Below are 25,392 nucleotides of genomic sequence, written 5' to 3'. Positions count from 1 at the left end.
CTGAGTCAGGGAGTGTTTTGCCAGCCAAGGTCTGGAAAGTGAATGCCGTCTGCCACCCTGGTGTATACCCAGAGCCTTGCAGGGGCATTTGGAGCCCTATTAACTTACAAACTCCTGAGAACTGTTATCAGGGTTCAAATGCTAACACCCTCAGAATGCACTATTTAGAACTTCCCAAGAATGCTGTACTATTTCATGCCCTATTTTCCCTTATGCTTTTCCCTCTGCCTGGAATGCCCCTACCATCCCTCAGGCCCTTTTGCATTCATGCTTTAAGATGGCTCTTGGGGCACCTGGGTGGCGCAGTCGGTTAAGCGTCCGACTTCAGCCAGGTCACGATCTCGCGGTCCGTCAGTTCGAGCCCCGCGTCAGGCTCTGGGCTGATGGTTCAGAGCCTGGAGCCTGTTTCCGATTCTGTGTCTCCCTCTCTCTCTGCCCCTCCCCCGTTCATGCTCTGTCTCTCTCTGTCCCAAAAATAAATAAACGTTGAAAAAAATTAAAAAAAAAAATAAGATGGCTCAGATATCTTCACCCTATGAAATCTCCTCACCCCCCAGCCCCCACCTCCATCCCAGACAAAACTGGGAGACTTTCTTCTTTTGGTTTCCTGACCCCTCATTGGTTGTTCCCTGACCTCCATTAATGCACTTGTTGCACATTTTACTGTCTTGAAGGTATATCTGTGATTATTCACAGTGCTCAGCCCTGACTTTGTATATAGTATATCTTTAGCAAATGTTTGATGAGGAAATAAATCAATAAAGGGGTGAATCTAAATTTCACAAAGACTCTGGGCCAAGCTGCCAAAAAGTAGATCAGCAGCTCCAAAGAAACAGCCTCTTTGGCTTCCTTTTGCTGTATACAGAGCAAAGGTTTCTTGATGTAGTCACAACAATGCTGAGCAAAAAAGGTCTGATTGATGTTGAAGACAAAATCCACATCCTGAATATCTGTGACTATGAAACTCCTACACTGCATTTTGCTGAAGTTAAGGAGAGGACCCAGGGCCTCAAGGTCATTGATATACTGCCTTCCTGAGCAAGTTGATTGGCTAGCTTGCTCTGGACCTGGTCCTTTGCTAAGGAGGATGTTTAGGTCCCTTGAGGAATCAGGACCTCTCTAATGAGATATTGCAGAGCTCTTAGATGCTGGCAATGAGGAGCCACTGTGTCAGCATCCCATTTGTTGAATGGTGAAATGGGACTTCTGTAAGTGATCCATTCAAATGGACACACTGTAAGTACTGAAGTACCACATTTAGCTGTTAAGAGTCCTTAGCCCCCTTTTGTCAATGCTGATGGATACACAAAAGATTTTCACTTTGTTTTCAAGAATCCAGGATGGTTGATATTTGTCACTCTCCAACCTGAACCCGAAATGCAAAAAAAAAAAAAAAACCCATCTGTCAGAGAATCACTTTGTGGCCATCAAAGGAGAAAGCAGATACTATGAAGTGCATGATGTATAACTTGTAATTCCCCCTGGACTTTGGGTTAAGTCTGCCATCTGCTTGAAGCTCCCAAGCCCTCCAGCCCTTCCTCTGTACCCACCTGACTCCCATTCCCCAGAGCTGAGGTTTCAGCTCTGTTTCTTTAATCAGTAGTACTGTCGAAGCTCGCCTCACTTGCTTGTTCTCTATCTGTGGTAGATCTGAGATCTAGGAAATAGACAAAAAATGCTCATTGGAGTGCTATGAAAGAGGTTTACAATTACTAAGGGGCAATTGAATTTATTATTACCATTGTGAATAACACTGGTTAAATTTTTTATTGTTTATTTGGGGGTGGGGGGTGGGGGAGGGACAGAGAGGGAGAGAGAGAATCCCAAAGCAGGCTCCGCACTGCCAATGCAGAGCCTGACATGGGGCTCGATCTCATGAATCATGAGATCATGACCTGAGCTGAAATCAGGAGTTAGACACTTAACCAACTGAGCCACCTAGGCGCTCCTACACTGGTTAAAATTCGAGTGAAGACTCTGTGGTACATTTTTTACATGGATTCTTTCATTTAATCTTCAAACTAAGAGGTAAATCTTGCTATAATTTTCCTCATCCTTCTGGATAAATAAAAAAAATTTTTTGGAATGTTCACAGAGATTTGACAATTCAAGTAGCTACATGGGAACAAAAAATATTTTTAAATTAGTATTTAAAAATTATTAGCAAAGCTTTGTTCTCCTAAATAGGAGGTTAACCACTCTCTTTATAACGTTTCATTACCAATTGATTTGTTCTACAACCTTGTGTTTCATTGATGGTGGGCACCAGGAGTTGACAAGCTGTGGCCCCCAGACCAAATTCAGGCTGCCGCCAAAAAAATTTATAGTCTCCAGCCTAAGAATGGCTGTTACATTTTTCAATGGCTTGGGCAGGGGGAGGAGAATATTGCATAGCACATGAAAATCATATGAAATTCAAATTTCAGTGTCTATAAATGAAGTTCATTTGAACGTGGCCACACTCGCTTGTTTATGTGTTATCTGTGGCTGCTTCTGGGCTACGGTAGTGGAATTGAGTGTCAGCTACACAGAACCGTGAAGTCTAAAATATTTACTGACTGGCTTTTTACATAAAAAAGAAAAAAAAAAAACAAAAAACTTGCCAACCCTTTATATAAAATAAACTTCAGGGGGACCTGCTGGCTCAGTTGGGTAAGCACCAGACTTCAGCTCAGGTCATAATCTCACGGTTCATGGATTTGAGCCCCACGTCAAGCTCTGTACTGACAGCTCAGAGCCTGGAGCCTGCTTCAGATTCTGTGTCTCCCTCTCTCTCTACCCCTCCCTCAATTACACTCTGTCTCTCTCTCACATGCGCGCAAAAATAAATAAACATTGAAAAATGTTTTCATAAAATAAAATAAAATAAAATAAAATAAAATAAAATAAAATAAACTTCAGGGGCACCTGGGTGGTTCAATAGGTTAAGCATCCAACTTTGGCTCAGGTCATGACCTCCCAGTCCATGGGTTCGAGTCCCATGTCAGGCTCTGTGCTGACAGCTCAGAGTCTGGAGCCTGCTTCAGATTCTGTGTCTCCCTCTCTCTTTGCCCCTCCCCAACTTGTGCTCTGTCTTCCTCTCAGAAGTAAATAAACATTAAAAAAAAATTTTAATAAACTTCAGCCCCACTACCATTCAAATTATGCTAAATTCTGAACTTCTGAATCTAAAAATAAGTGCTTTGCTCTAGTTTAAATAAAAGACAATTTGGGGGCACATGGCTGGCTCAGTTGGTGGAGTATATTAACTCTTGGTCTTGAGGTTGTGAGTTCGAGCCACGTATTGGATGTAGAGATTACTTTAAAAAAAAAGACAATTTTATTTTCTTTAAGAACATCCTGTGACACCACAACTGTACAGAAAAAGTGGGCACAATTGTCTAGATAAGACTCATTTGGTATCAGTAGGATAAATTTTATAAAACTAGGAATCTCAAGGATACTAAACATCCTTCTGCCCTTTTGTTTACATGAATTCACCTAACAAATGCTTTTCCTTTATCATAACAATAGACATCAGCTCAGGCCTAGGAAACATTTGGCTAATTTTGACTCAGTCAAAATGGAAGGAAACCTGGATACCAGCTCCAGACTGTCCTGTTACATCATTAAGGTGAACTTAACAGTGAATGTGAGCACTCTGCCATCTGCTCTGGAAGGCCTCACTTTTGGCATTAGCCCTATAGAGCTGGGGAGCAGGAATGGCTCTTCCTGTCAGGGCTGGCTTCATGAGCATGTGACCTGTGCAGTCAGCCAGGCCCCTGCTTGGCTTAAGATTTGCTGTCACCTCCTAAAATTCTTAAATGATTTTTGAACAAGAGATCCTACATTTCCATTTTGTCCTAGGCCCCACAAACTGTGTAGCTGGTCCTGCTTCCAATAGATGGCTAAATATGGACACCTGCATTTCAGGGAATGTGAAAGAAAATTCTTGCACAACGAATTTTTTTTTGTCTAAACCCACATACCCCACAGAGGAAAATGTAGGGCAGGATCCTGTAGACCAGATTTTGTTTTGTCGTGCCTACAAAGAATGTGAATTAGAGGTAGATGCTTAACTCCTCTGAGCCTCTTTGTTCTCAGCTGCCAAATGGGTTGATAATATTTATTCTCTCTCAGGGGGGTGTTGTGAGGCTCAAAGGAGGCAATGTAGGTGAAAGCATGCACTTAGTAAACTGTGAAGCTTTTATAGAAATACAGAGCTTTTCCTAATGTGAGAATAGATCAAGCAGATGCCACAGGAAGGGGAAGATTCCAGGAGGTCTCCTGTGGACCTCAGAGCTGGCCTCATCACTGTTCTCTTACTGTTCCTTAAAGCCATCTCACACTGCCACCTAAGCAATTTCAAAAAACAAAGTTATGCTCGTGTCAATGTTCTGCTTAAATCTCTTCAAAGGATCCTTTCTGCTCTTAGGATAGGGTAGGGATCTTGTAACAGTGACTTTGAGCCCTGAATTACAGGTCTTTTATATGCTAAAAAGGACCCCAAATAAAGAATAACCTGAGTAGTGGTTTGTGAAAGTGACCCAAGAAAGGCCTGGGTCACAGATGTTTCTCTCTAAAACAAATGGACGGTTCAAGCACATTGTTTACCTTGCCTTTGAGACCTAAGACTGAATATGTAGAAGGAAGGAACCAGGTCTTCTCCTCCTCCTCTTCCTCCTCTCCCTCCTCCTCCTCCTCCTCTTCCTTCTTTTTCTATGACCTAGAACAATTCCTGGTGTGGAGTGGATATAAGAGGAATTAAACACTAGACATGGAGACAAGAAGCTTGGGGTCATATCTTCCCCTGCTACCCATTAGGGCTGTGACCTTGAGCATGTCAGTGAACCTTTATTTCTTCTCATAGTTGTTGTGAGGATTAAATAAGGCATGGCATAGAAGTGTCTGCTCCAGTGCCTGGCATAAGGTAAGAAGTCAGTATGTGATAGGTGTTGTTCGATGAATTATAGGATCTAGAGTTGAATGTGTCAATAACAGCTAGCTTACCTTACTAAAACAGTTTGTATTTCTGGAAGCCTTATATTGTATAGGGAATCATCATTTCATCTACAAATAATACACAAATGGACTGTAATATAGTCAAGACTATTATTACTAATTTATTATACTATAATTTATATATACTATATATATAGTATAATTATAATACTATAATTACTAATTATTACTAATTATTATTACTAATTTCTAGTCATTAATTTCTTTAATGACTAGACTTGGAACTTCTAAAGGTAACTCCATTTTGGATTCTGATTTTGGTTTCTCACTCTTACTCATGGATAGTTTTCTAATGAATGTTTACAAATAATAACTGTAAATCACCTACTTTAAATTCCCCCCCAAAAAAATAAAAAAAATAAAAAATAAGAAAACTCAAAACCTCCTTTTTAAACTTACCCTTTCATATCTCAGTTCAATTCCCTTTAATGTCACACCTTTAGTCTCTCAGGAGATTATAGGGCTATTTTGTAATGGTTCATTTTGTTTTCAAACAATTCCTAAATAAATGTGGAACATTGCCTTATGTTTCTGAACGTGGTCACTTGGGGTCTTCTTCTAGAGAACACCCAGTGATCTCAGAGGAGATCATTTTTTTTCCAGAATCCCTCATGGTGGCCCTATCTAGCCATTTTGGAGACATGAACCCTTTAATCTATTTAAAGCAATTGATACTCTCCCCAGGAAAATGTACGTAAAATTTTGCACACCCAAAGAGTTTATGAGCCCCATGAAGTCTACCCATGGTAGTCTTTAAGATGAGTGGTCTCAGTCTGAATCTCTACCCTAAGATATTAATTACTAGTAAAAGCTTACTGCATACCCCTCCAACCTCTCCATCTTCCAGATGTGTATGTATTTTAACAAGAAGGAACTTGGTCCAACTGAAGGGACTCTGGGCTGGTGGAATTTGAATTTTAGGCTATAGCAACAAGTATGAAGTACAGACATTTGGGGGCAAGGGTAAGCCATTACTTATTATTTATTTTGAATAGTTTTTTTTGAAGTTTTTTTGAAGTTTTCAAACACAATTATGGCTCCATACCAACATACCCCCAAATCCCCATATCCAGGATTTAATAGTTAAACAAAGTTTGTAAACCAGGATCATAAACATAAAAACAGATTGCCCAAAGGTTAACACACTGCTGTTTTACAGGATGAAAACTCCTATTATATCAGTGAAGTGAGAGCCTATTTGACAGTCTCAAATCCAGGTAAGTAGTCAGAGAAGGCTATTCCACCAGCTCTGGTGCTGTGCTTCTGGTTCGCTCATTTTTCAGTCCATTGAGTTTACTAATCTTTGATGCTGCTTTGGAGAAATAAACTAAAGCAGTAACCAGGAGAACTTACTACATCTTTGTTTGCTTCAGTTTGCTCATCTGCTCACGAAGGAGGTTGGACTAAATTATGTCAGATATCATTAAAGCAGAGATCATTAAAGCAACAATAAAGAGTTTAGTGACTTTTGGACAGATTTGCTATTGATGGTGCAGTTTTTTCTATACTCTTGAAATTATGCATTTATTCTACAAAAATGTAGTTAGTGCCAGCTGGGTGCCAAGCCCTCTAATAGGCAGTAGAAATCCATTTATCCAAACATATAGTCCCTGCTGTCATGGAACTTACATTCTAGAAGTGAGGAAAGGAACATAAAAAGATCATTAAATTATAATAGTTAAGTAGTATTAAGTTCTATGAGCAAACATAAGCAGGTCCTTGTGGAGTGGACTGGAAAGATATTTTAAGTGAGACCTTTAGGAAGCCCTCTAAGAAGGAAGGCCTCTCTGAAGAGGTGAGGTTTGAACAGAGAGATACCCCATCTGGGGGCATCTGGGCCTGGGGAAGCTTTTTTCCAGTGGCAGGAACAACAGATACATAAGTCCTAAGGAATGAAGTTGCTCATGTGTTCAGGGGTCAGCAAGAGAGTGAGCAAAGCAGCAGAGAAGATGTGTGGGGCATCCAGGCCAGAGCATGTAGGTCTTGTGGGTAGGGCAAGGTAAGGACTTTGAATTTTAGTCTAAAGTGTGGAAGGATGTCATTGGAGGGTTTGGTATAGAAAAATGGAGGGTTTATATTTATAAAGATTCAGTCCAGTTGCTACATAGAGAATTGCCCTCAGTGGGGCCATTAGAGAGGACTCCTACAGTGTTCGTGTCTAGAAAGGTAATGCTCCCAGTCAAGTTGGGGGAATTGCTCAGAGGGATCAGATGTTTCTCTGGAAAGCCCAGACTTAGATAACAAACCACTGTTGAGCACCTCTTAGGTGCCAGGTACTGTACAAACAGTTTTCATGTCTGTTTTCTCCTTTTTAAACTTCTATCTTTTGACTGGCTTAAACTTATTAAGGAGCCTATACTAAAGAAACTTGCCAGGAAATGAAAATGTGGAGAAATGTCTATCTAGAATAGTAGATATATGATACTGGTATTGTTCAAGAGGATGTTGTCAATGATTATTGGTTAAAGGTAAGTAAGATGTCATAGTTGACAACTCACTTTCACATAGTAACTCACGTAGACAAGTAAACTCATATAGGCTGGGGAATAAATATTATGAATTCTAACATAAATTAGCTAATGTTATCACTAGGCATGGACCAAATTTTAGCCAGGAATAAGGTAGTGATGTCTCAAGAAGCAAGGGAAGGATAAGTCAGACCAGAAGCTAAGTTAGAAGCTGAGAAAGGGGATAAAAGAATTCTAGGTCCCAATAATCCAGGCTCAGCAGTAGTAGCAGGAGCTATAGTAGTCACAATAATGACAATTTGCACATCAGTGGTGATGGTGATGGTATTAGTAACAGTAGTCAGTTGTACTTACAGTGGTAGTGACTGTTGTAATGTTATTGGGAGTGATAGCAGCAGCAGTAGTAGTGGTCGTAGACAACTACCCTGGGGTATAACACATGGTATAGTAGTACACATGGATAATTCAGTACATCATGTAGGACATTTGCATGTGCCAATGAAGAGTCTACAGTAAATAGTACAGTAATGGCAGGAGATAGCAATCGGGTAGTGGTTAAGATAGCAAGCTCTAGAGGGGTACCCGGGTGGCTCAGTGGGTTGATCATCGGACTGTTGATTTGGGTTCAGATCATGGTCCCAGGTCGTGGGATCAAGCCCCACATCAGGCTCCACACTGGGCATGGAATCTGCTTAAGATTCTCTCTATCCCTGTGCCCCTCTCCCCTGTTCATGCTCTCTCTCCCTCTCTCTTAAAAAAAAAAAAAAGATAGCAAGCTCTACAGATTGCTTGAGTCCAAATTCCACTTACTAATTGTAGAATCTTAGGCAAATGTTTTCAATTCTCCAACTCTCCATTTCCTTGTCTGTAAAATGGAGAAAGTAGAACCAATCTCAAATGGTTGTTATGAGAATTAAACAGGAAAGTACACGTAGAGTACCTGCACAGCACCCGGCACATAGCAAGCAGACCCTTAATGTGGGATGTTACCTTAGGCACAGGCAACACATCCACAGAGACAGAAAAGGAGGGAGACTTTCAAGCTCCCTCATTAACAGCCCATGGGTATTCCTTGCAGGCACACTTTGGTGAATTCACTAAGGTCCATAGTCTGGTCCTCAATCATGAGAGCTGTCAGCACCCCCTTACGTATTGTCTGTTTCTTCAAGGAGGCTGATGTTAAACCAAGGTCATGAAATTGATGCATAAAATCAGAATGCAAATTTGTGCATTTTTCATGCAACTGTTTCTTACACCGTCATGCCAAGGGGACTAGATAGTTGGGTCCTCTGGCCAGTGAACTTTCTCCCATTCAAGAAGCCAAAGTATAATCAGAAGGGTGTTTGATGAATGTACAATTAGAGCAAATGGAGTTAATTATATGATTAAAATGTTTAGCCCCATCCACCTTGAAGCGGGCATACCTGTCAGGAAACAAACAGGGCCAGTCCTTAAGCAGAACATTCTCTCCCCAGCAGCACTTAAATGGGCAGAGATGGGCCTCTCCCTTCTCTGTTTCCATGTGGATGGATGTAACAACCCTTCCTAATGATGGGATTAGCCTGTCCTCTTGCTGTATTAATATAATCTAGTAATATGTAAACGCTCCACTTGGAGACTTTGGATGTCTATTCTGATTCATTAAGGGTTCATGTGATTGTCATAGAGAGCGATCTTGCTTCTCTTGTTTCTGAAGTTTTTCTGGGCACTTCTCTGTAGTCCCCAAACACTGACAATAGTCCCCACCACTGCCCCCAATGACTTAAAACAACTGAAGAAAAAGTCCTAAAAGTTCTCATTTCAATGTTATCACATCCTAATTCATGTGACTTTGCCCCCACATGCTACAGAATACAGGAAAAAGTCCCCAAAGTGCAGAAGAGTGGTTTTTCATGAGGACAGGGCAGAACCCCTGAAAGCCATATGTAAATGAAGGCCATTTAACTATACATGGGCCACCCACTAACCGCTGGAACTCATTGGATATATGCCAAGATTCTGATGTGTCTATAATTTATCTTTGTGTTTTCAGAGAAAATTTACCAAGGAATGAAAAGTGCTATGGTGATGTTTGAGACTGTGGTTGGGCATTCCTTCAAGTGTGTGAGTGAGCAGAGCATCCAGCTGTCAACCCAGCTTCAACTGAAAACAATGAATGTCCAATTTCAAGCCTTTGATTTTGAAGACGACCAATTTGGAAATGGTAAGTTAAATCTTCATCATGTCACAAACATAAGCTTCAGAGACCCAGGGATAGTATCAAGTTGTTTTTTGTGTGTGCAGTTGTCAAAGCGACAAGAATCACATGAGCTTCCTAGAACAGTATGATTCTATAAAGCTTTTAGGGCCAAGTTCCCCTCCTGCCATTCCTCTGAGTCAACCAACCTCAAAATCAGACACCTTAACCCACCCTTGTCCTCCCACAGCAGGATATGTTCTCTTTATATGACTAAAACATGTATTCTGACTCCTCCAACACACACACACACACACACACACACACACACTCACTGACTGAATCAAAAAGTCAGAAAATATCACCTACAACTTCCTCTTTACAAGCTATTGAGTACTAGTTAACTCAGGTATTTTGAGAGACTTTAAAGATCCTGAGTATTAGTAATATCTAAAATTCAAGATTTCAGAATAGATTCTTTCCCACTTCAAGAGGGAAAAGAGAAAGATGGAATATTTCCAGATAGAAACATACTCTGTTGGGCACCCTGTTTTCAATTATGAACTCAGTTCTCCTGACTAGAGCTTCCTTGTAGCTGGTCTTAGTTCCCATTCAACTTCTGCTTTGAGTTTTAACCACCACAGAGGGAAGCAGGTCCTAGGAAGAAGGCCAGGGACAGACCAGGCTGACTTTCTGAAAAAGTCCTTTTTTCCCCGCTGGGAAAATGGGTTACAAGGATTTCTACATATGTGCAGGAATTGAATTTCAGTTTCTAAAACATTCCTTTCATAATAACTAATGACGTTATGACTACCTCTCAATTTTCATAAACAGATTTAGCTGGAAGATTAGCTGTAACTTAAATTTCTGTAATGTGAATCCAACTTCTCTTTGAGTTCCATTATAAAATTGAAGATGTGCCTACAAAAAACTTCTGACATACTTGCTGGGAAGCATTGAGCAGAAGAAGGAATAAAGTGTGGCTTGCCTCAGATCCCCTAATTTCTGTAGGTTTTGTCTGAGTCTTAAAATCTCTGCCTCCATTTTGGATCTTTACCACAGCACCAAGATAAAAATAGTAATATTTCTTAGTAGGTTGGCCCCACTCTGTCATCTTATCTGAAAACTTCCAATCTGGGGAAACTTAAAAATTCATAATGAGGATTTGAAAAGCCTCTGTTATTAATCCTGTGACCTTAAATGAGGTACGCATTTGCTCTCCCTCCGGCTCAGAACCTCTGTGAAGCAGGAAGTGAGCAGGTGTATGAAACCTGGTAGTGGCAGAGATGAGAAATAACACCTTTCAGCAACATACACCTGACTTCTATTAGCAGTGCCCAAAGGGAGATGTAGAAAACTATCTTTTCATTTTTCCCCCTCCTTCCCTCACCCTCTCATCCAATTCTCAGCCTCCCACATTCTCAACCCATTTTAGGGAACTAAAATCCCAGAGCCTGAAAATGATTTCTCCAGCCCCAGACTGTCCGGCAGCCACTGTAAGAAGCAGCGTTTGAATAGAAAACTTTGGCCATGCAATTTGACACAGGTCTCTGTTTCCAGAGTTGGGAAACATGATCCCAGAACTTACTGTGGCTTCCAGTTCTGATCCTGACTCTCTAGACCAAACCAACATTTCCCAAAGTTGGATCTGCCTCCCGGCTGCATCGGAATCCCCTGGACCCCACCTCCAACCCATCAAAACTAATTTCCAGGATGTGGGGACTGGGTATCTGCAGTTTAATTTAGTCCTTAAGTGATCACAAACACTGCACATTTCAGATCTTTGTGCTGACCCTATCTTCCTCGTTTTCACCTGTGTGTCTGAGGCAGCAGGTGGGAAGCCCAGCAGCTCCGTCTCTCTCTGGGTTTCCTTCTCTGTCAGGCTGAGGCAGGCAGGGGCAGTATCACTTCCCAGCATTGTGGCCAGCCTGTAACACCTGTTACTCTGACTTCAATTGCAGCGGATGAATGCTTCAGTGACAGAAACAGGAGAGAAATCCCTGTGGCCGTGGGCCTGAGTATCGCAGGACTGCTTGTCGTTTTGCTAACAGCATGGCTGGTGGCCAGAAAGAGGCCCAGTAGAGGATATGAACGCGTGTAAAGCCCCACCTTCTTCAAAGTGTGCAAGGTTAAGGCCTTGGGAATTCTGGCTTCATATTCAGCCTGAAGTGAAGGAATCAGTTCTTCTAGTAGCCTATCCCACCCTCCCAATCTTTTTTTTTTTTTTTAATTTTTTTTTTCAACGTTTATTTATTTTTGGGACAGAGAGAGACAGAGCATGAACGGGGGAGGGGCAGAGAGAGAGGGAGACACAGAATCGGAAACAGGCTCCAGGCTCTGAGCCATCAGCCCAGAGCCTGACGCGGGGCTCGAACTCACGGACCGCGAGATCGTGACCTGGCTGAAGTCGGACGCTTAACCGACTGCGCCACCCAGGCGCCCCCACCCTCCCAATCTTATTAGGAAACCCAACTTTCCCCCAGGGGCCATCTGAAGGCTAATTAAAATGTAGCCACCACTTTCTCCTGTTGGCATAGGGAGGCTGTGCCATATGGGCTTGAATTCCATCTTCCACACCTGGTAATAGAGGGCTGGCTTTGAGAATTAGGGATAAGAAGCAGGGACATGCTTGGGAGAGGGAGAGAGCAAATACCCAAAGGGAGAATTGTAGAAGGACATTTTCAAACAGCACTGATTTTTCTTACACATTTTGAAGAGTCTCAATATCTAGTTAAAATGTATACATTACTTCTTTAAAAACCAATCCATTTCAAAATAGATTCTAAAGTCATTTAAAACTCCTGAATTGTGCCCAATTCCTGATTTACTTGAATTACAGAATGGTGTTAATAGACTATTATTTTTAAAAAGACATTCTATGCTATTATAATGTGTTATTAGTTAAAAAAAAAACCTAGATAGCTTCCCAACATTTCATTTTTTTTAAATGTTTATTTTTGATATAATTATTTTTTTTTAATTTTTTTTTCAACGTTTATTTATTTTTGGGACAGAGAGAGACAGAGCATGAACGGGGGAGGGGCAGAGAGAGAGGGAGACACAGAATCGGAAACAGGCTCCAGGCTCCGAGCCATCAGCCCAGAGCCTGACGCGGGGCTCGAACTCCCGGACCGCGAGATCGTGACCTGGCTGAAGTCGGACGCTTAACCGACTGCGCCACCCAGGCGCCCCTAAATGTTTATTTTTGAGAGAGAGCATGCGAAACACGGAAGGTGCAGGGGTGGGGGGCAGGTGGCAGAGGATCCAAAGTGGGCTCTGCACTGACAGCACAGAGCACAATGTGGGGCTCGAACTCATGAACCTTGAGATCATGACCTGAGGGGAAGTCGGATGCTCAACTGATGGAGACACTCAAGTGTCCTCCGACATTTCATTTTTTAAAAATAGAAAGCACATATCAAAGATCTTGCCAAACGAAAGAGGATCCAAATTCTTCACCTTCATTTGCTGTCTGCCTTCTTAACGCTTGTTTTCTCTGCTTTGTCTTTATTTTCTTTGATTCTAGTCTATACTTGTAAATTTGTTAATTTGGGCCACAGTAGGGAGGGGATGCAGGCTAAGCATCAAAAATGATCAGGAATGGCAAGCAGAACAGGTAGATCTACGCCAGATTATCACCCACTTTTCCTTTTAAGCAAAGCTTTACCAAGAAAATCATAAACCAGGAGGTTCCTGACTGGATGGGGAAGAAAAATTCTATCAAATATGGCTTGGAATGTTACTTGTGCTTTTCTATTACATTGTTTAAATGGGAGAATCGAGGTTTTCATTTCAGAGACAAGGGGGAGGAATGGGCTTCTGTATGTTTTCAACTGCTTTTCCTAACAGCAAGGTTTGTTTTTCTGTATTTGCCAGAGGTGCCATTCATTGTTTTGAACAGGAAGTGTATGAAGGTTGGCAACAGCTGTATAACCACTGCTTACCTAGGGCATGTACTGGCTTTCCCTGGAAGGATTTTAGCTGTCTCCACTTTCTCAGAAGTGAGGGTGGGGAGGGCAGAGGTTCAAGAGAGCTTCAAGAGCCCCTGACGACGTTTACAGTTTCAGGACATTCCTGTTTCCTTCTTATAACAGTTGATGTTGATGAAAATCTGGGATGGGAGGACCTGGTGTTTCCCAAAGTAACTGTTTTACCAGCGAGGGCTTGCCTTTGGAGAGATGCTCTCTCTCTCCATCTCCAGCAGGTCCTTCCAGCCGGTCCCTCCAGCCGGTCCCTCCAGAAGTATCCCGTTCCTGACTCCCGTACTTGAAAGGTTCTATACTGCAGAGCACAAGCTGCTTATTCACCATGCTCCTCACCGTCCTGTAGAATGACTAAAGGAATGTTCCTCTTCTAGTGTGTGGACATTTCTCCCACAGCACACGGGAAAGAAGCGGAATTAAAATCAAGGAGAGGGGGATAAGGCAGTTCACTTAAGTTCAATTTTCCTTTCTACCATCTTCGGTGAGTTCTTTAGAGTGGCTGCTGCTTAGAGTCCTGTTGTGTACCCCCTCACACACACCCGCCAATTATCTTTTAATTTACTGTGAATTAACATTCTAGTAAGCAAAAAGAGCAAAGCTGTCCTTTGAAAGACTGGTAAATAAAGCCCGGATGCGTTCCGGCCTCTCAGTTCTGCCCACTTTCTGCGTGAGTTCCGGGGAGGGTCTCGGATTGAGAATGCGGCCAGCTACCTGTTGGAAAGTGGCTCTGTCTCTGCCCCTGGATCCCTCTGGAGCTGCCTCCGAGTCTCCCTATTGCGGCTGCAGGTCCAGGGGCCCGAGACTCCCTGCAGAGCGCTGCTTGTCGCTTTCTGGCGTCTGGGCAGGAGGCTGCTACGCGCACCCCGGGAAGCCCTGCCCAGGAGGCTGGGGTGGGGGTGGGGCTGGGGTGGGGGTGGGGGGGTGCCGGGGCTGGCAGGCGCTTGACCCTTGCCTTTAGTGAATGTACCTGCTGCTTGCCTGTCCGGCGAGTTTCAACTCCATTTTCTCTTCTGCTGAGGATAGGGCATCGCATCCTGAATTCGCCCCTCCCTCTGCAACCCATCTAGAGATAATGCCCACCTGGAAATAACCATCCATTGTTCATATTGATGTATTTCCCTCTCATGAGTATTGTTTTGCTAACTGGAAGCATACAGAGTACACAATTTGAAATCCTTTGTTACCTGTGCATCATAAGCATTTCTCCATGCTATTAAACTTGCAAAGTGTCATTATTATGGCTGCTATCATGAATATGCTATCAACATTATATAATAATTTACTTAATTATTATGTTTAGAATTGTTATTGTTTTTAGGTTTTCCACAAATATGTGATTAAAGAATTACATACGAATTACAAAACAGACAAGACGTTGATTAACAAATGTGTAGAAATGTCTGCCCAATTTTGGTTTTGCCCCATACAGTAAATTGGTTAAAATGGTTATAATTTATTCTGCAGTACTGATTCTTAATTTTTAAGAAAAAAATGGAAGCAAAAGATATATGTAGGTGATTTAAAATTTGAATACTTAAACAAGTATTTAAATTAAATTCTGTTAAATTTTTAAATTTGTTTTAAGTATTACAGAAATACATAAAATGAAAAAGTAGAGTTAAAATAGTGACTAAATTTTCCCCACAGAATTTTCCTTCCTCATTATCTAGTAGATGGGTGGAAGGGAAAAGGGTGTTTAAAAATCACCAGTAGCAGTGGAAATATAAGCTGATGCAATACACTTTGAAAACTGGTGAACAAAAAAGAAACAAGATTCAGAGGAAGAGTTGAGAGCTCAGCAGGACACCTGCTTCCCTAGCACACACACCAAGAAGCCATATGAGAGAAAAAAAAAAAATCCTGTGGACACATACTACCATTCCTAAAACTGGAGAGAAAAAGCCTGGTCATTTTATCTCTTCTCATCTAGGAGTAGTGAAAATGGCTACTGGGAAAAGGAAGCAGGGTAAACACAGAGACTGATAGAGGTGAACTGAGGAACCAACCCCAAATCCCAGGGTACCCCCAGACTATAACTAATTCCCAAGGTACAGAAAAGAAGAAAGAATCCAAATAGGTAGTTCAATGGGAAACATTAACTGATCTCACAATGGGAAGAAATATCCTAATTTACCCAAATGATGTTAAAGGAAATTCAATGTCATGGATGAAATGCCCAAGCATAAGCAAGATGAAACAAGGTACATGACCACTATGCAAAATTATTGCAGCAAAAGAATGCAAGAATAAGACTAGATTAAAATATGGCTACAGAGTTTTAGTTTGGCAAGATGAAAAATGTTCTGGAAATGGATAGTGGTGATGGTTGCACAAACTGTGAATGTACTTAATGTCACTGAAGTGTACACTTGAAAACAGTTAAGGGACACCTGGGTGGCTCAGTCAGTTAAGCGTCCCACTTTGGCTCAGATCATGATCCCACGATTCATGGGTTCAAGCTCCTCGTTAGGCTCTGTGCTCACAATTCAGAGCCTGTAGTCTGCTTTGGATAATGCATCTCCCTCTCGCTCTGCCTTCCCCCCGCCCCCCAAAGTAAATAAAACATTAAAAAAACAGTTAATTTTATGTTATGTATATTTTACCACAATTAAAGGAGGGAGAGTTAGAAAGGAATATAGTTGATAAAATACAAAGAAAATGTAACTCAAGAAACAGAAATCCCTGACAATTGATTTTGCTGAGAATCACTTAATAAGAGTGTGAATTCCATATAACCAGAACTCAGGGGTGAAATGTTATAATGAAAGAGTGAGGTGAATGGGAGAGTTCATTCCTATGAGTGAACAAATTGAGTATCAAAGCAATACATAGTAACAAATAGTAAGAGGCAGAATAGAGCTGAAAAATGAGTTATCTTCAAGAGAAAAGAACTGAAATAAGCATTTAATGCAGATAAAAAATAAGATCATACCATGATAGGGCAGCTGCTAGGCATGGGAGATATTCAGATTGTCTAAAATAAGGATAATTGGTGCCTCTGAAGTAGAGAGTTCAAAAATAGGAAGAAGATAAATTTGATAGTTTTAGAGATTTTGCTTAAGATAAATGTTTGAAGTTGCAGATTGCAAGAGCACAGTGTAACCCAGGAAAAAATAGACACAGAAAGCTTAACATTGGGCACCTGGGTGGCTCAGTCGGTTGAGTGTCCAACTCTTGATGTCTGCTCAGGTTATGGTCTCACAGTTGGGATTGAGTCCTGCATAGGGCTCTGTGCTAACAGTGAGGAGCCTGCTTGGGATTCTCTCTCTCTCACTCTCTCAGCTCCTTCCCCACTTGTGTGTGCATGCATGTAGAACACACAAGCGCTGCGCTCTCTCTGTCTCTCAAAATAAATATTTTTTTAAAAGAAAGCTTAACATTAAGATACAGCCAAACTAAGCTATAGAACTTTAAAGATAAAGAATTCTTTAGACATACAAATTCGCCCTCTCCATTAAAAAACCAAATCACCTATAACATTTAAAGCCAGCAAACAACATCTACAAAATCCTAAGGGAAAGAAAGTGTGACTCCGAAATATCATTTACTAAGATAATAGGCAGGTATCCTCAAACATGAAATAATTCAAGAGATATAACACCAAGGAGCTTTTCTTAAAGATAGTGTTTGACAATGAAATTTGGTAAGATCAGAGAGAAGCCACATTATAAACAAGAACATAAGCAAATATCTCTCTGGAATAGAGAAGCCACAGTTTTTTTAAAAAAAAGCATTTTATCTATTTAAATAGATAAATGGAAAAAGCATTAAACAACTATGGGTCTGAAAATTTATCATACAGATACATCTTGTATATGAAAACCATGTACATGGTTTTTCATCACAACATTATTTGTAATAGTAAAAGTTTGAAACAAGAGAAGTGTCCATCAGTCTGGAACAGATACATCCCACAACAGAATATAGTTATAAGCAAGAATGAGAACATACATTTTTATGTATGTATAGGAAAGTTACCCAAAATATATTGTTAAATGAAAAAACATAATGCATAATAGTGAGAAAAGGAGGAAATGAAATATATTTTCATTTTTGCTTATACCTGAAACATTGGAAATGTATATGGAAAACCAGTGGTTAAGACAGGGGTGACAAAAAAGATGACAAAGGTGAAAGTGGAACTTCTCAACATACAGCATTTTGTATTATTTTGACTTTGAATCAGGAATGTGTGTTATATATTTGAAACATATTTTTTTTTAACTATTGGAATGATAGTTATCAAATAGAATTGAAATGTTATAAACCAGAACAATGATTTAAAAAATAATATATCTACTCAGGGGCACCTGGGTGGCTCAGTCAAGCATCTGACTTTGGCTCAGGTCATGATCTCATGGTTGGGGGGGGGTGGTGTGCAGGGTCGTGAGATGGAGCCCCTTGTTGGGCTCTGTGCTGACAGCTGGGAACCTGGAGCCTGCTTCCCTCGCTTTCTGCCCCTCCCCCACTTGTGCTCTGTCTTTCTCTCTCTCTCTCTCTCTCTCTCTCTCTCAAAAATAAACATTAAAATTTTTGTAAAAAATAATACATTTATTCAAAATTTGAGTTGGGAATAAAAGAGAGAGAAGGGAATCTGTTAGTGCTAATCTTTCAAAACATTATCAATAGATAATGTCTAAATTGGAAACACAGAGTTTAGAAAATGCATACTGTCTCTCACATATTTCATAACCTCTTAATGCACTTCATAATCCTTTAGTGTGTATTTATAGTCTCTTTTTTGAACCTTAAAGAGATCTTTTATGAAACAATACTTCCTGTGACAAAGTTACATTTATTTGAAGTTCGGTAGTTTTCCCAGTTTTGTTTTAGCTTTTTTCTTCTTTGAAATCAATTAAAATAAGCAATTTTGGTAAAATAGCATTTGTATGATCCTATTTTAATAAAAGTATGTGTATATATATATTTTTTTTTTCTACCCATGTCCTTATAGTTGTAAAGAAAGATGCCTGAAATTATATTTGTCCATGTTTTCGCAAGGATAATTTCTGGGTGGGTGGTTTTCAGGTGATTGGTTTTGTAAGGGTTCCGGGGGAGGCTGGCCCAAAATGTGCCACAATGGCATACTGATTATTTTGAGTCGAATCTACCTGGGAAACGGCCAGTGCAAGGACATTCAGACCCTCCTCGGTCACCCTGAAAGCAGGAAATCTCCCATATGAAAGGTACCCTGCCTGTAAAACACATAGTAAAAACACATCCTGTCACCAGAGAGAGGAACGTTAAAGCCAAGAAAGCTATAGAAACAAACCCTGTTACTTTTTATTAATCTGCTATCTCAGCCCAAATTCCGCTTAGAATTCCTTACTAATTGAAGCTCCCAAACATCTATTCTTTTTATCCTGTCAAATCCTCACAAATGCAGTATCTCTTTGTTTAAAACGTATAGAAACTGCCTGCATTGGTCATTTCTTTGGGTATCAATTTCATTACTGATGAATTACTGTGCACATATAATAAAACTTAGGGTTTTTTTCCTCCTTTTAATCTGTAATTCTTAAACCAGCTGGAAGAATCTTGGAGGAAAGAAGAAATTTCTTCCTCTCCTACAGTTTTTATTTTTTTATTTGTGCTTTTCTAAATCATCTTAATTATTTGTAAAGAGAAAAATATCATTTTTTGAAAATTGAATGATGTTTTGTCAGGCATACACATGAGCACACACACACACTCATCTATGTACAGAGGAAGCAATTGCCTTCCAAGGTTTGCAGTGATTCATTGAAATGGAAGAATTGTGGTGATCAGATCATTGTTTTCTTTGTGTACTTTTCGGCATTTTATTATTATTATTATTATTATTATTTTATTTTATTTTAGAGAGAGCATGTGCATGCACATGTGAACAGGGGAGGGGCAGAGGGCGAGGGAATCTCAAACAGGCTCCACACTCAGCACCGAGTCTGCTGGGGGGGCTCAAGGAGGCTCCACACTCAGCACGGAGTCTGATGGGGGGCTCAATCTCATGACTCTGGGATCATGACCTGAGCAGAAATCAAGAGTCAGTCGCTCAACCGACTGAGCCACCCAGGTGCCCCACTTTTCTGCATTTTAACAACATTTAAGCTATGTGATATTAAATACTGTTAAATTATATGGAAAGTGAAGGCTGCTGTCTACTCCCATCCCAGCCCTTCCCCAGCATCTTGTCTATCTTTTCACTTCCGGCATACCTGCAGTTTTCTGGGGGTTCATGCAATGCTCCATGATTTTAGGGAACTTCTCTGTCAGCACACTGAGATCCACCACATTCTTTTTAGTGGCCACAATATCTTCTATTGTATGGATATACCATTTAACTTTTTTTTTTTAATTTTTTTTTCAACGTTTATTTATTTTTGGGACAGAGAGAGACAGAGCATGAACAGGGGAGGGGCAGAGAGAGAGGGAGACACAGAATCGGAAACAGGCTCCAGGCTCTGAGCCATCAGCCCAGAGCCCGACGCGGGGCTCGAACTCACGGACCGCGAGATTGTGACCTGGCTGAAGTCGGACGCTTAACCAACTGCGCCACCCAGGCGCCCCCCATTTAACGTTTTTGATGGATATCTAGATTGCCCATTTTGCTCTCATAAAATGAGATTATTGTAACATATCTTTGTGTACTTACATGAATAGATCTTTATAATACCCTATGGTGGAATTATTTTAGCATATGTGTTTCACATTTTGGTCAATAGGTAGGTGCTTTGCATTTTAACATTTTTGTATCTTTTCCTAAATCATTCTAATCAAGTTAACTTCTTAATTTGTCAACGTTCTTTTTTATCTAAGAAATACATATTTACTAATATACTAAATAACAAAATTGTGTACTCCAAAAGGGCTTATCATGAAAAGTAACATTTCCCTGCCCTTTCTCTAAGAGACAAAGTACTTTTAACTAATTTTAATAATTTCTTATGGTAACTATCTCAATAATTCTTTTTTAAATTTTTTTAAAGTTTATGTATTATTGAGAAACAGAAAGAGACAGAGCATGAGCATGGGAGGGACAGAGAGAAGGAAGACACAGAATCTGAATCAGGCTCTAGGCTCTGAGCTGTCAGCACAGAGCGCGAAGCAGGGCTTGAACTCACAAATGGCGAGATTTTTGACCTGAGCCAAAATTGGACGCTTCATCGACTGAGCCACCCAGACACTCCTCAATAATTCTTTTAAAAAATGTTAAAAAGCTTTTCTATTTCTCAATTTATTAGCTTTAAACTTCTTATTATGGCAGATAAGGATTTCATACTCTTAACAACATCCTTTCTATTGTTATACCACTGTTTTTTGTTAAATCAATAAGGTATATATTATCATCATTATGTAAATATTGTCCACTGCCAAATGAAATAGTATAGGACAAGCACAGGGCGTGTCTTGTACAGATTTGTTGAGTCTCTATTGTTCTCTCTTCCTGGTCCCTCCTGATCCTTTTTTGTCTGACCTCAGGTGAGAATTGATCCTTGGTTTGTTTTGATATTGTTTAGATATTCTCATATCTATTCTTTTTATTTTTCATGATCTTATGAGATATTTATTCAAATATTTGAAATTTTCATTAAAATTTTTCTTTGCATTTGTCTTAAACTAAGATGATATGACGTTTTACCTTACAAACCCTTGCCCTCACCTTGTTCTTCTTCACCCCGTTCTCCCCTTAGCCATCTATAGGCCATTACTTTTTTTGGTTTATCATGCATTTATCCTTCCAGATCTTCTTTAAGTAAATGCAAGAACTATATCTTCATTTCCTCTTTACTTACATAAAATATTGTAGTACTATATGCATTTTTCTCTGCGTTACTTTTTTCCCCTTAACATGTGCTGGAGATTTTTCTTCTTTACTTTTTTTTTTATTTGAGTACAGCTGACACACGGTGTTACATTAGTTTCAGGTGGACAAAGTAGTGATTCAACTTCCCTACAGGTTATTATGTTCACCACAAGTGTAGCTACACCTGTCACCATGCACCGCTATTATAATATCATTGACTATATTCCCTATGCTGTACCTTTCATCCCTGTGACTTATTCGTTCCATAACTGGAAGCCTGTGTCTCCTACTCCTCTTCACTCATTTTACCCGTTCCCCTACTCCCCTTTCCTCCCCATCAGTTTTTTTTTTATGTATTTATAGACCTGATTCTGCTTTTTGTTTGTTTATTCTTGTGTTTTCGATTTTTAGATTCCACATATGTGTGGAAATGATATGGTATTTGTCTTCCTCAAATTTTAAACAAACAGAATAAATACCCTCTAATGAAATAAAGAAAAAAATTTTTATTTTCAAAGTTTATTCATTTATTTTGAGACAGAATGTGTGTGTGCGCACAAGCGGCGGGGGGGGGGGTGGGGGCGGGCGCAGAGAGAGAGAAAGGGAGAGAGAGAAACCTAAGCAGGCTCTGCGCTGACAGCTTGAACCCACGAACCATGAGATCATGACCCAAGGGCTTGAACCCATGAACCACGAGATCATGACCTGAGCTGAAACCAAGAGTCGGATGCCTAACCAACTGAGCCACCCAGATGCCTCTAAAGAAAAAAGTTTTGACAAATTTACAAATGTTCATTTTTAAGCTCTCATAAATAATTAGAACTTTAAGTGTAGCAAAAAAATATTTTACAAAGTAGATAAACATCACATGTTTTCAAGAGATCAGGTATAATCTAACAACAATCTCTTGTATGTAAGCACATTCTACTTTTCAGAGAACACACCTGGAAGAAAACATGTCTAACGATTATTAAGTATCTATTAATTGCTGGGGATGCCTAGGTGGCTCAGTCGGTTAGGAGTCAGACTCTTGATCTCAGCTCAATTCCTGATCTCAGGATCCTGAGTTCGAGCCCTGCATTAGACTCCATGTTGGGCATGGAGCCTTTAAAAAAAAAAAAACCTATTAATTGCTGCAAAGATAAGGGTATCTTGTTTAATCCCCCAAGAATCTTATACATTATTTGCTTATTTTATAAATGAGGAAATTGCAAGGTTCAATAACTCATCCAAGTTCACACAGTTAGTGGTGAAATTAAAAGTCAAGGTTGGTGGCATATCAACTATACTTCAATTTAAAAAAAAAAAAAGTCAAGCTTGGATTTGACTCAAAAGTTCATATTCTTCCCACTCTAGTCTGCTTTCTGGTCTGTCCTCACCAAACCTTACCTGCTATATTGTATTTTTTTCTTTCTCCCTCTCTTAGTTGACGAGTGTTCATCTGACTACACAATTGTGCTTCCTGTGATTGGGGCCATTGTGCTTGGTCTCTGCGCTGTGGGTTTGATTGTCTATGGAATCCGCCTAAGACGTGAATCATCTGGATACCAGAGAATCTAATTGGTTCCCAGAGGAAAAGAAAATAATGGAGTTTAGAGAATTCTTTCATCATTTCCAGAATGTTGGGGACTTCCCTTAGCGTGAGTCCTTCTGACAATATAAACCACTGTCTTTCACAAAAACTAAGTCATTTCTGATTTAAATTCAAGCAACAAATCAATTTCTACGTATTTTTTGTTTATTTTATGAAAGATATAGTGAGCTGCTTGAGTATTTTCCAGTTTCCTTCAAAATATTTTAACCATTCAAATCAACATTTGAGATATGTTAAATTAATATAATGCATGTGAAGTGGTATATGCTCCCAAATTATAAACTAAAATGTTAATTGTAACTAATGCTACCTGTGCACATTGGAATTTTATTTTATCCTTCATATTTCCCAATTAAAAAAAAGCCTCTTCTTTGTCTATAAAATGGACTTCCAGAACTTTTCTTATCCATGTTTTATACGATATACATGTCTGATGATCTGCTTGCCTCCTTTCCACTTTAATTTTTTTTAATCATCAAAAATCCCACTATATCACAGTTTGTCGAGGTTTGATGTGGCTCCAACAAGAGGAACAAATCAGCTTATACTTTTAATCTTGATGACTCCTCCTGCAGAATCACTAAAGGCTAAGAATTAGGTGGCTACAGACAACAGAATTAAATAATAATCAAGAAACATAATCCTTAATAGTTGAACACATATATGCCAGACACTTGGCTAAGTTTAGATACATTCCATTTAATCCTCCCAACTTATAGATGAGTAAACTCAGACTTGAGGAAATTGATCACCTCAATGTCACCCAGCTAACAAATGGCAGAGCCAAAATTTGACTGCCAGTTGGTCTGGTGCCAACATCTGCGGACTTCACTACATCAACTTGGCTACAAGAACAATGACACTGAATTCTGCCTGAAGCCTCACACCAGCAAGTGCTCCTTTTTTCACAGAGAAAAGGAATTTCTCCAGAATCATAAGAGATAAGAGGACATGAAAGGACTTGATAGATAATGAAATAGGATTTCTTTAATAAAGTTCTCTGCCTCCTTGAAGGAAACTAAGGGGCTCTGCAAAACATCAGTTTCTCATTTTTATGGGACTGTGCAGCTGTGGATCTAAAGATAAAGGAATGGAGTAAACATCTCAACTCATTTTTTATTTCTTTGAAAACAGAAATCTAACCTCCAGCCAACTTTTCTTTCTTGAAGGTAGATCCCCCCCTTGTGGTAACTTGCTTCTTCTGCTCTGTTAGAACCACATTTTCTATTCTAGTACACTTTATTCTGTAGAGCAGCCTGCCAAGAATTGTATTCACTGCTTGTTCTTACAACTAAACAAATGAACTAAGTATACTAACAGAAAAGACCACATACCCCTAGAATTCTTTAGGAAAGGAAAAATTTGGGTCACCCCAGAGTACATAATGACTTTCCTGATTTGTTCTCTTATGAGTCAGTAGGCTTGGCAAGGTCCTCAGTTTAGTCTTAATGGAATATGAGTTGAATTAGAAGTTTTTGTAATAAAAACTTATTTTGGAGGTTAATTTATGTCTTTCATTTCTGATAACTCAATTTTCATGCTATAAAAACTTTTTACTATGGTAGTGGAGAGTTTTGCTTGAATCAGTAAGTTAAATCATCTTTCTATAATTCGTTTTGTTTTATTCTCTACTACCACTTTATTACCAGGTATGAAGACCTATTTGAAAGAATCTGAATTTTTGAGAAGTGAACCATATTAAAGTTATAAGTTAAATCTCTCAACTCTTCGACCAGACTAACAGACTGGATTACTGGTTTACTTAAATGCTCCCACGAATTCATCCATCCATTTATTCACTCATTCAACCAACACTGAATAAGAACTTTCTAAATACCATATACTCTGTTGTGGATTGAGATAAATAAGAAGTCCTGTATTAGGTGTATTAGTCCTGTATATCTACTTAACAAGTTAACTCAAAACTTAGCAGCTTAAAACAACAAACATTTATTTTCTCACAGTTTCTGAGGGTCAGAAATCTGACAGCAGCTTACCTGGGTGGTTCTGGCTCAGGGTCTCTTACCAGGTGGCATTTAAACTGCTGACCAGAGTTACAGTCATCTGAAAGTTCAACTGGGGCTGAAGGATCTGCTTCCAAGTTCACACCATGTGGCATATCTATAGGAATGCTCACATCATGACAGCTGACTTTCCCCAGGTGAGTGACTCAAGAGAGAGACACTGACTACCTATTCCCAAAAGTTACATACCATCACCTGTGCTGTATTCTATTGGTCACACCAACCATCTCTGGTACAATGTGGGAGTAAAGACCAGGAGAGGTGGAAATCAACGGTGACCATCTTGGATGCTGGCTATTCCAGGTCCATTTTCAAGTTTCAATTACTGGTACTTTCTGGGGGGAATTCAGGTAAATAAATTCC

At 39.9% G+C, this 25,392-nt stretch overlaps 1 protein-coding gene across 5 annotated transcripts in view; it reads left to right on the top strand.

The window, feature by feature from the left end:
• The window catches only part of LAMP3 (lysosomal associated membrane protein 3), a 51,363-nt gene extending 27,998 nt beyond the window's left edge, over nucleotides 1-23,365 (top strand). For 4 of the 5 annotated variants that reach the window (XM_047875624.1, XM_047875623.1, XM_047875625.1 and 1 more), the window contains 3 exons: nucleotides 6,161-6,218; nucleotides 9,502-9,672; nucleotides 11,607-11,921. In XM_047875624.1, the coding sequence (XP_047731580.1) occupies nucleotides 6,161-6,218; nucleotides 9,502-9,672; nucleotides 11,607-11,746 (369 nt within the window). In that variant the 3' untranslated portion in view covers nucleotides 11,747-11,921. Of the gene's footprint in view, nucleotides 1-6,160; nucleotides 6,219-9,501; nucleotides 9,673-11,606; nucleotides 11,922-22,837 lie in introns of those variants that run through there. The other variant, XM_047875622.1, reaches the window with a different exon arrangement.
• Nucleotides 23,366-25,392: the final 2,027 nt, after the last annotated feature.

This window comes from Prionailurus viverrinus, chromosome C2 (assembly GCF_022837055.1).
Source record: "Prionailurus viverrinus isolate Anna chromosome C2, UM_Priviv_1.0, whole genome shotgun sequence".
NCBI classification, from domain to species: Eukaryota; Metazoa; Chordata; class Mammalia; order Carnivora; family Felidae; genus Prionailurus; species Prionailurus viverrinus.
The sequence above is the reverse complement of the archived record's forward strand: the minus strand, read 5'-3'. Positions and strand labels throughout refer to the sequence as shown.